This window comes from Sinocyclocheilus anshuiensis, unplaced genomic scaffold (assembly GCF_001515605.1).
Source record: "Sinocyclocheilus anshuiensis isolate Anshui unplaced genomic scaffold, SAMN03320099.WGS_v1.1 scaffold1898, whole genome shotgun sequence".
Classification (NCBI taxonomy): domain Eukaryota; kingdom Metazoa; phylum Chordata; class Actinopteri; order Cypriniformes; family Cyprinidae; genus Sinocyclocheilus; species Sinocyclocheilus anshuiensis.
In genome coordinates, this window is record NW_015547733.1 from 185904 (window position 1) to 197157 (window position 11254).

The 11254-nt window shown below is 38.0% G+C and overlaps 2 protein-coding genes across 2 annotated transcripts in view; both read right to left on the reverse strand.

Moving 5' to 3' along the window:
* LOC107704355 (E3 UFM1-protein ligase 1) overlaps nucleotides 1-5578 on the reverse strand; it is a 12764-nt gene extending 7186 nt beyond the window's left edge. The window contains exons 1-8 of the mRNA XM_016507260.1: nucleotides 5361-5578; nucleotides 4222-4367; nucleotides 4065-4093; nucleotides 3069-3166; nucleotides 2771-2885; nucleotides 2248-2378; nucleotides 990-1048; nucleotides 759-905 (exon numbers count right to left, since the gene is read on the reverse strand). Of these exons, the coding sequence (XP_016362746.1) occupies nucleotides 759-905; nucleotides 990-1048; nucleotides 2248-2378; nucleotides 2771-2885; nucleotides 3069-3166; nucleotides 4065-4093; nucleotides 4222-4367; nucleotides 5361-5437 (802 nt within the window). The 5' untranslated portion in view covers nucleotides 5438-5578. The remainder of the gene's footprint in view (nucleotides 1-758; nucleotides 906-989; nucleotides 1049-2247; nucleotides 2379-2770; nucleotides 2886-3068; nucleotides 3167-4064; nucleotides 4094-4221; nucleotides 4368-5360) is intronic.
* A 3259-nt stretch (nucleotides 5579-8837) lies between these two features.
* LOC107704356 (dermatan-sulfate epimerase-like) overlaps nucleotides 8838-11254 on the reverse strand; it is a 27981-nt gene continuing 25564 nt past the window's right edge. The window contains exon 6 of the mRNA XM_016507261.1: nucleotides 8838-10992. Within this exon, the coding sequence (XP_016362747.1) occupies nucleotides 9267-10992 (1726 nt within the window). The 3' untranslated portion in view covers nucleotides 8838-9266. The remainder of the gene's footprint in view (nucleotides 10993-11254) is intronic.

Consider the following 11254-nt stretch of genomic DNA (forward strand, 5'->3'; position numbering starts at 1 on the left):
AATAGTCCATCTGCCATCAGTGGTTCAATCTGAATGTTATGAAGCGACGAGAATACTTTTTGTACGCAAAGAAAACAAAAATAACGACTTTATTCAACAATTTGTCTCCTCTGTTTCTCTCCATTTTGGAGAATATCCGCTGAACACAAACTGCGTACACTATTCTGTGTCAGCCGCGCTGCACGGATGCGCTGTTTTCGTTCAAATCAAAGCGTAAATACACGTAGAAAACGTATCCTTGTGTCGCGGCTGACACAGAAGAGCGTACGCTGCTTGCGTTCAGCGGATATTCTCCAAAATGGCGCTATGGTGATGCGGAGAGACACAGAAGAGACGAATTGTTGAATAAAGTCGTTATTTTTGTTTTCTTTGCATACAAAAAGTATTCTCGTCGCTTCATAACGTTACGGTTGAACCACTGATGGCAGATGGACTATTCTGACGATGCTTTTCATACTTTTCTGGACCTTGACAGTGTGATTTACTAAGAAGTCAATGGGACAGTCACAAGCCTCCCGGTTTTCATCCAAAATATCTTAAATTGTGTTCCGAAGACGAACGAAGCTTTTACGGGTTTGGAACGGCATGGGGGTAAGTGATTAATGACAACATTTTCATTTTGAGGTGGAGTAACCCTTTAGCTCCAGTGCTGCGACTGCATTGGGAGTCATCCGTTTTTCTGGGTCCATAATTCCCAGAGAAGGGAAACTGAACATTTTAATGCATAAGCTACATGCTGTCATTTCAAATAAACACACCTAAATATCCATTCTGTTTGAGAAAGGACTCAACCCAAGTGCTCTGGGCTTTGGAGTAGATCTCAGGAATGTAGATGGCTTTATCCTGCCTGCCTCCAACCACGGAGCCCTTCAAACGGCCACTGTTAACCAGTTCTTCAAGCACCGCTGATAAACAAGAAAGAACAGTCTAGACGGGCAGAATGCTCAAATAAGAAACGATTATGGAAAAGGGCAAACTGCAATACTTACAGTACAACAGATTCTCCTGAAAACCATAGAGATTTAGCAAGTTACTCATCTGTGTAGGCCTACGGATGGAAATCACAACTGTTAAAAACCACAGAGAAATCATCTTTACAGTCAAAAGAGAATTGAAGGAAAATTAAAAAAAACGTACAACTTGTAATCCACTGACAAATACAAGAAATCAGAGATTCTTAACCGACTAATGTGCATTGGTTTGAGCTTCTGTTACCATATGTGACCCTGGAGCACAAAAGCAGTCTTAAGTCGCTGGGCAATAGCCAAAAATACATTGTATGGGTCAAAATGATCGATCTTTCTTTTATGCCAAAAATCATTAGGATATTAAGTAAAGATCATGTTCCATGAAGATATTTTGTAAATTTCCTTGGGTCAAAATGATCGATCTTTCTTTTATGCCAAAAATCATTAGGATATTAAGTAAAGATTATGTTCCATGAAGATATTTTGCAATTTTCCTACCGTAAATATATCAAAACTTAATTTTTGATTAGTAATATGCATTGCTAAAAACTTAATTTGGACAACTTTAAAGGCGATTTTTTTATTTGATTTATTTATTTATTTAGTCATTTAGCAGACGCTTTTATCCAAAGCGACTTACAAATGAGGACAACAGATTTTCTCAGTATTTAGATTTTTTTTGCACCCTCAGATTCCAGATTTTCAAATAGTCGTATCTCGGCCAAATATTGTTCTATCCTAACAAACCATACATCAGTGGAAATCTTATTTATTCAGCTTTCAGATGATGTATAAATCTCAATTTCAAAAAATTGACCCTTATGACTGGATTTGTGCTCCAGGGTCACATATTTCATGTGTACTGTGAATGAGTGTTGGTCAATAGTATATGTGAATAAAAGATTTAATTAAATCTATTATCATATTAAGTGACCATGTCTCTTCAGAAGACTTAGATTAAACAGTTTTATTCATATGGATTACTTTTATGGTCTCTTTATGAACTTTTTGAAGCATCAAAGTTTTGGCTGAATGGACTTTCAGTAGAGGGACAGAAATCTCTCAGATTTCTATAAAAATTCATTTGTGTTTCAAAGATGAACAAAATTTGTATGGATTTGGAATGAGTAATTTTCATTTTTGGTTGAAGTAACCCTTTAATCGACAGGCTGACAACAGTACATTATTTTGATAACTCAGTAATAGTAAATTACAGTACACCTTTTATTATATATATTTCCATGATCTATCCCGTGATGCAGAGGGTGGAGTTGCTTACCTTGAGATGGCACTGAACAGACCACATATGCAAGATTTGTGTCTGGAGAGGAAAGCTTGAGTGAAGATCACTCCCCTGTTGTACTGATCAATCTGACCGTGGATCACTCTGCCCAGCCTCGAGTTCAGCTCCTAGCAGAGTGAACATGTTACAGAAGCCAGTCAAAAGACCACTTCATTACACATGTGTAATAATACAATTATTAATGATCTCGTATGTGTGTTGCTCATATAAAGTTCTAGTATTTTTAAAAATGTAAAACAAATAAATGTTATGGTATAAAATGAACCAATATTTACTACATTAACTAGCCCACAAGATGCTCTTTGGAACATTTTTAATCCATGCTGTTAAAAATATATATATATATATATATATATATACAGAGATATACAGACAGATACACAACTTGACAATTACTGTAACTGCAAAGCAAGCAGGTTTTCAGAAACTACTGATTGATTGTTTCTCATAAAGATGCATTCTAACAAGAATCACAATTTTTCATGCAGACTGGACTAACCTCAGTAAGAAAATCTCCAGGTAGATCATACGTTTTGCAAAGCTCTGCGATGTTCACCTGTCCAGCCTCCTGGAGTTTATCATTGACCTCCTCAGCAAGCTGATCTAAGTATGTTCTTTACAGGAGAACAAGCATTAAAGGAGAAATGTATGAGAAACTGCATGACACATAAGCCACCTACAAAGTTTATTCAAAAGTTCAACATATTGACAGAACTGCATTTCGAAGAGCATTTCGACTAGTTTTCCTTCCATTCTACAAGTACCACTTTAAGAACATGTATTCGTTTTTCACTCACTCGTCAATCAGTTGGCCCAGGATGAGTTGTGTGCCTTTGTCTGCTTTGGCGATTTCACTTGCTCTGCTCTCCACATGCACCAAATCAACATTGATGATCTGTGAGAAATATTAAACAACAGTTAAAGGAATAGTTCACCCAAAATTGAAAGCTTCCTGAAAATATATTCACCCTAAGGCCATCCAAGATGTTGATGTTTCTTCATCGGAACAGATTTAAAGGACTTTCTCAGCAATGGATGCTCTGCAGTGAATGGGTGCCGTCAGAATGAGAGTTGATAAAAACATCACAGTAATCCACAAGTAATCCACACTACTCCAGTCCAACAATTAACATCTAATGAAGTAAAAAAGCTGCATGTTAGTGATAAATAAACTCACTATTAAGACATTTTTAACTTCAAATCGTTGCCTCAGGCTAAAATATGTGTCCTCTAGACAGAGAAAAAGTTGCCTTGTGTAAATCAGGAGAAACATGCAGTGATCAAGCACCATTTACAAGCAAAAATAGTTCTACACAAATATGTTGGTGGATTTTGATGTGTGAGAACAAAAGGGGATGGACTTTTTCACTGAAGGAAGTATAAATATGGATTATGGACTTGCATTTTGGCCAGAAGCAATGGATTACATTTAGAACACCTTGATGGATTTGTTTCTTACAAACACACATCTTTTTGCTTTATTCGACATTAACTGATGGACTGGAGTGGTGTGGATTATTGTGATGTTTTTATCAGCTGTTTGGACTCTCATTCTGACGGCACCCATTCACTGCAGAGGATCATTTGGTGAGCAAGTGATGCAATGCTACATTTTTTCCAACGGAGAAACAAATTTATCTACATCTTGCCTGAGGGTGACTACATTTTCTGCTAATTTTTATTTTGTGGTGAACTATTCTAAAAAAATGTAATCATGCAGTTCATCTGCCCTCCTTCATAAGATGCAAATAAAAACTATAAAATGTTGATGTTATGTTATCTACCAAACCAACCTTTTGAAGATCCACAACATTAATCCTCCCTTAAAATATAAAGCAAAATGTTAGATTCAAGCAGTCGTTTAGTAGACTTTGTTATTCAAAGTGACATACAGCACACTTATTACAGGGAAACAGAGGAGCTAAATCAGTTCATATATTCTATACTAACCTCTGTGTATATACAGCTCATCGCGAATTTCCTGGCTGATCTGTGCAGGAGTCACATACTCTTTCCCATCCAGAGTGTGAACCACGTCTAACTTCTTATCCTCCACCAGCTTGGCCACGATCTCAATGCAGTTCCTCTCAGACAACCTGAATTCAGCACACAACACACAGTTAACAAAATCATTTCTGAGGTCAAATCGTACATGACAAGTACTTTCTCATAAAATATTGTTGATTTTTTTTTTTTGGTCTTACTCCAAGCAATAGGAAATTTCTTGTAATGAAACTCCCTTTTAACCATTCCATCAACTCTATAAAGCCTACTGTATCATATTTGAGATTTCAATTTTTAAGACCTCTACACGTGATCAAAACTTTGCATCTTCTACATGCTTTCTGTGCTAGGATTGATATTTCATACTTTTTAGCAAGTAAAAGGCCTTTTAGTACCACTCAAAAAAATTCCACCTTCAGGTTGTATTACATATGTCTTTGCTAATTAGGTTTACTTTATTCCTTATATATATATATATATATATATATATATATATACACACAGAAAATTCATGTTAATATGCCTAATATATAATACACCAGGCTTTTTCTGTAATGTTTATTTGTACATCTGTCAAACATCATTGTATTGCATTATTAAACAATTAAAACTACAGAACTTTGGTCATAAAACTAAACATTTAAATATAGTCCTATTATAAAGTAATAAAGCATGACAACTGATATTTATATGCATTTTAGTGGTCTGCTATACTTTATAAGAATCTCATTGATTTGTATTATAAAGATATTTCACCTTACTTTTCGGCCATCTGCACAAAACTGCATATTTTTGCTCATGGTATTGCTCGTAATACCATGGTACTAAATTATTCCCATACACATGCTGTACAGTCTTCAATGTGCTTGACACTGTAAGATCACCGTTGTAGATCATAACGCGGCCCAAAAACATGTTGTTACGACGAAAGCGCATGTAAAAGAATAGAAATGATCAGTTCTGACCAAATTCTTGTGCTGATTCAAGACATAAGAAACTGGGGGCGGGATGAAGAGTGCATTGGATTATTCAGTGGAAGTTCTCCTGCAGCAACAACAACAACAACAACAACAACATGGTTTTACCTTTGGACAGTATCTGCAAACTGAGCTCTCTGAAAGTCCGCAGCTAGCCGCTTGATTTCCTCCCAGTCTGCAGCCATGACTTCACTTATTTACAGAAGTAGTGTTCTCGTTTTACTACAGCGTTTAATTAATCCTTGATTTTTAAACCAGTTCTCACGCTGAAACTGCAGCAGTGCCACACTGAAGGAAAAGACACGTCAGTCTCCTCCTGTAAACGTCAGACGGAAACGCACAAGGGACAAACAGTTTTGTGAGTGCGCGTCACTCTCTGCCAGTACATACCAAGCGGCAACCTCCCGCTCTCTCTCGTGAAGCCAACACGGAAGTGACTTAAACTGTAATTCATCAACTGGCCGCTAGAGGCTGGCTGCAAAAGGGAGTCAATCCCATAGACTCCCAATGTTAAAATGCCCAACTTTACAGCAGAAAAAAACATGTTTACAGCCTGGTTCAAAAAATGATTTTGGTCTATATAGCTAATTTTGCCCTTCATGACAACTGTGAGGGGGGGTGAATTTTTTTTATAACTCATCCGTTTAAATTATATTAAGCCTTAAAGTTCTGCATAATTAAGGGCGTGGCCACTTGAGTGACAGGTGGATTGCCGCTGCTGTCACCACCGTCGAGCTAGGTGGGCGTGGCTTCAGCAACCTGCTCCCGCCTCTTTGCCCATTTTCGATTATCCGGGAATGACACGCGGTGACGCACTGCCAAGATGGCGACGGCCGCCTCCCGCCCATTTGTGAGCTTCAAAAACGCTCTTCGGAAATCTACGGGTGACGTCACGGACACTACGTCCATGTTTTTATACAGTCTATGGTACATACGCACAATTAATATATATATATATAAAAATGTAAATGTCGTTTTTTAACTACAACATATGTTTATTAATTAACTTATTAAATATAATTATTGTAAATCATACAATTGTAAATACAGTAGTAAATATGTAAATAATAATAATAATATTTACAAATTTGATATGTATCTTAGTATAAATGTTATTTATTACTGTTAACAAGTATGTGAGGAATGTAGTCTAAGCAGCAACATATCAGTGTCCATATGCAAAATAATGCATAAAGGCATACCTGCAAAAAAGGAGACTCCTGTCAGCATTTTTATTCCACTTCGAGCACTGGATTTTTGGGCCTTTTTTTCAGGGCAATGGGCTGTATTTCACTTTGTTATGATTTTAAAATTGCAAGAGCATTTAAGTAACTATTATTGCACAGTAGTGCCATATAGGCCGACTTCTATATGTTTAAAATGTTTTAAAGGGGTCATATGATGTTGCTAAAAAGAACATTATTTTGTGTATTTGGTGTAATGAAATCTGTTTTTGCGGTTTAAGGTTAAAAAGGACAAATTTAAATCGCATCATATGACCCCTTTAAATGTTCAAGAAAAGTAGTTTGACATCACACAATATTTAGTAAAACTCATGCAGTACCGCTGCGTACCAATAGGGGTCACCGAATCCCTTCTGAACACTACTGTTTTAATAACTGGACATTCATTCACACTGCTAGCTTTAGAACACGTTCTTAAAATCATTTCTACATGTGTTGGATGTTTATAATGTTTATGCATGAATCAAATAGCAATCCCACCGAAGATAGAATCTCAAGACAAAATGTGTCCTGTTCAATCAACAAGATTCAAGATTTTTTATTTGTCATGTACACAGATATATAGAGAATATATAACCAGCAATGAAATGTAAATATTGATCTGTCCTAAAATAATTTGCTGTAACATACTGCAATTTCAATTGTAAGTGTTAATTTTACATTTAAAACATATCTGGTGACAAAAATTACACAAAAAGGGAAACAATGTGGTTTTTACTTTATAATATATACAGTGGGTACGGAAAGTATTCAGACCCCCTTAAATTTTTCACTCTTTGTTATATTGCAGCCATTTGCTAAAATCATTTAAGTTAATTTTTTTTCCTCATTAATGTACACACAGCACCCCATATTGACAGAAAAACACAGAATCGTTGACATTTTTGCAGATTTATTAAAAAAGAAAAACTGAAATATCACATGGTCCTAAGTATTCAGACCCTTTGCTCTTGACTACGTCTTTAATTGATTTTTCCGTACATTTCTGCCATATGTAGCTACATTAACTGACAAGTCACCACTGATAAGCTACCAATAAATATTGTAGCCTAGAAACTTAATTTGCTGTAAAGTTGCTTTGTAACGATTTGTATTGTGAAAAGCGCTATACAAATAAACTTGAATTGAATGTTATATATCTGTTGCACACTGAAAACACATTTTGAATATTACTGCACGGTGGTTAGTGTTTTGGTTGTTTAAAAATCAAAGCATATCACAGACTGTAACATTAGACTAAAATATGTATCACAATTTATACAAAGAGCCACAAAGAACAGTATTGTGTTGCTAAATTCTTCACATTATTCATGAGGGGAAATGTCCTCCAATTGATTTCCATCTAATAGCTGTGCTGGCTGATATATGAGATGCAGAACAGCTGAGAAATCTTAAATCTTCGTCTTCTAATTTCCTTAAAAAAAAAAATTATTTACTTTCTTCTGTAAGATAAAATTTACAAAATAAAATGTCCTAAATTTGTCTATTTTTTCCCCTCTAATTTATTTTCTTGAGGCAAAATATTCTGACACAAATTAACACTACAGATGCTTTTGAAATCTTTTAAATCTGAGAATATTCACTACAGAAATGTCAATGTCATTTCAAAATTGTATTAATTTCTACTAGGTATGGAAATCATGATTTTTATTCCCTGATAAAAGGTCTGCTTGAATGTATATTTTTAGATAAACAAAGAAATCACCAGAAATCAAAATACACATTTCTGTAATAGCCTTTTAATTGAGGAGTATAAAACAACATCCAAAAAATATACTTTGCTTCAACATATATACATTTTACACATGATGAAAGATAGTCCATGTTGTTACCAAATGTGCATAGCTTGCAGTGAATCTGGATAGTGGGAAGCCATGGAGAAACCTACTTTAATATGGAAGCTTTGATACATGACTTTTTAGAAAAAGAAAAAAAAAATGCTATTGTGGCTGCAATTTAGGAACTAGTTCTCACAACGTATTCATTTTTTCCCACATTTTGTTCATTTGTTCCCTCATATCAGTTAAATCGTGGTCACGATTGAACTAAAACAAGGGAATAAATTACTACAACAAGCCAATGCTTTAACTAATAAACTTTTATTTCCCACAAATGAATACATTGTGGAAAATAATTCTGTTTTTCCCTCTTATGTCATGTACAGGGCGCTATACTTCAAAGCAAAGTTCATGTAAACTATTTTTAAGCTCCACAAAAGCTTTTGATTTGAGACGAGCTGGCTATCTTCGCAACATCGATTTATTCCTATTTGGAATCAACTTTTCCCAGACACCTGTTTGCTAACACTGGCCCAGAATGAGTTGTGCTGAATAACTAATAAACTTTTATTTCCCACAAATTAATACATTGTGGAAAATAATTCTGTTTTTCCCTCTTATGTCATGTACAGGGCGCTATACTTCAAGGCAAAGTTCATGTAAACTATTTTTAAGCTCCACAAAAGCTTTTGATTTGAGACGAGCTGGCTATCTTCGCAACATCGATTTATTCCTATTTGGAATCAACTTTTCCCAGACACCTGTTTGCTAACACTGGCCCAGAATGAGTTGTGCTGAATAAACTGGAGTAGACATGCTTCCATCTGTCTCACAGTAATGATGTGACTGTGCCTGTGAGAAAGAGCCATGTCCCAACACTGATGATGCCTCACTTGGACACACTGCTGCTGCAAACAGGGATATTCTGCCGCAGTATCGGCGTCAACACTTGGGCGAAGGCCTGGTATATTGAATGTCTCACAGCGATGATGTCAGCACTGTGTCTGCGAGCAGGAGGAGTACAGACAGAGCAGGACGAAGCTGTCTATGAGGAGGACGCAGTAGAGGCAACGCTGCGTATGCAAACTCTGTGCCCTCTGGAAGCGCGTCAACAGCACCGCCAGCAGCACAAAGAAAGTGGCTATATTCAAAATCAGGAAAAGGCGAATGTATGAGGTGGCATTAAACATATTGTCACTCTCTGCTGTAGTCCCCACTCGTACCTCTTTGAATTTCCGCCCCTTTACAAATCCCACTTTTCTGCTCTTTCGTAAATCACTGTAATCGATGAATGCCCTTGAGTCGCCATCTGCCTCCTCCGGAGCCTCCTCATAGACGCGCTTCATCGTCCTCTGCCTCTCCTTCTTCTCCCTCGCCTCAATCTGAGCAAAGATGTCTGGGAGGCTATCGGAAAAGCTCGCCTTCTTGCCTCCCTTCCCCTGCTTCTTAGAAAGGGAAAACATCTTCTCAATAGTACCTGGAGTCTTCCTCTTGTCCGAGGACTTTAGGAGGCGCTCAGCAGTTTTGTGGAAACTGTCCGAGTTAAGAACCCGTGAAAGGATGTGCCTCTCCAACTGCTGGAAGACTGGTTTGACATGCTGCAGATTGTCCTCCACAACATTAACGTATTCCTCGACTTCCTCCAAGGGCTGCTCATTTGTCCCCGCTGTCCTTTCAAACACTACTTTCTTTTGGTCCATCAACACCATGGCCATAGGCTTGGTGGGAACCACATCCGTGTACAGATAGATGGTGTAGGTGTGATCCCCGGTGGATAGATAGATGTCCAGTGTTTCCGAGTCTCCATGCACGCTGAAACTCTGAACATCCACTCCGGATCCGAAGAAGATGTAGGCCACTCTGCTGGAGGGGTACCTTAGTGGCATAGTCACATTCACATAGTTTGAACCATTATAGGGGTATCCACGGGGGTAGCTCCTATATCCCACTGTTGCCTTTTCACTGCTGCCTGTATCGTCCAACCAGAACATCTTGGACATTTCATTTCCGTGTCTGATCAGAGCACCGTGAACTCCATCGACTTGGGTTATCTGAAACGGCATGTCCGTGTTGTGGAAGAAGGCGCTCATGCTGCGTGTCGGGCTGCCTAAATGCAGCTGAATGTGGTCGACCATTAGCAGCAACTGAGGATGAAGCAGCAGTAAGTTCCTTTGAAAACTCTTAATCTTCAGCTCAGGGTTGTAAGCTCCTTGACCCTCCCCACGAATAAACACCATGCCCTGCCGCTCCAGAGCCACCTCCACCTGACCTTGGCAGTCTGCTGCTTGACCGTGCTTGTACTTAAGCCATTTAGAGTTACAAGCCTCAGTAACTTGGCCTTCCCATGGTGCAAAGCAGCTCTCAGACACGGCAGGCCCGAACATGACTGCATTGTTGAGAGAGGTGTATTTGGGACCATACAATGCCTCTGTGATAAACGGGACTCCGTTCGGAGAGAAGGTAAAGGAGTTCTGGTCCGGGTGCTCATGGCCCGCATTAAAGTTCCGCCACCCTTTTATCCAGTTTTTGTATTTGTTTTGGTGAACGATGTCGAAAATAGCACGTCCACCAAGCTTCCCCGACTTAAAGGACAGAAATGTGCGGTTTCTCCCAGCAGGTAGGGCACTTCCGTAGGTCACCACTCCCCAGTCTTCGAAATAATGGAGGTGTGATGTACCATAATCAGGAGGTGGGGTGGGTTGCAGACTGGCATCATACCTACACAGTGGGAGAAGCACATAGAAATTCTGTAGTTAAGCCACAATACAGAAAGTTCTAATTTGTGGACAATCAGAAAATGTTTGGTTTCAGCTTGACCTTTTCACAGCAAGTGGCATGTGCATGTCATTTCATTTTAAAGGGGTCATATGATGCGATTTCAAGTTTTCCTTTCTCTTTGGAGCGTTACAAGCTGTTCGTGAATAGATAAGATCCCTAAAGTTGCAAAGACTAAAGTCTCAAACCCAAAGAGATATTCTTT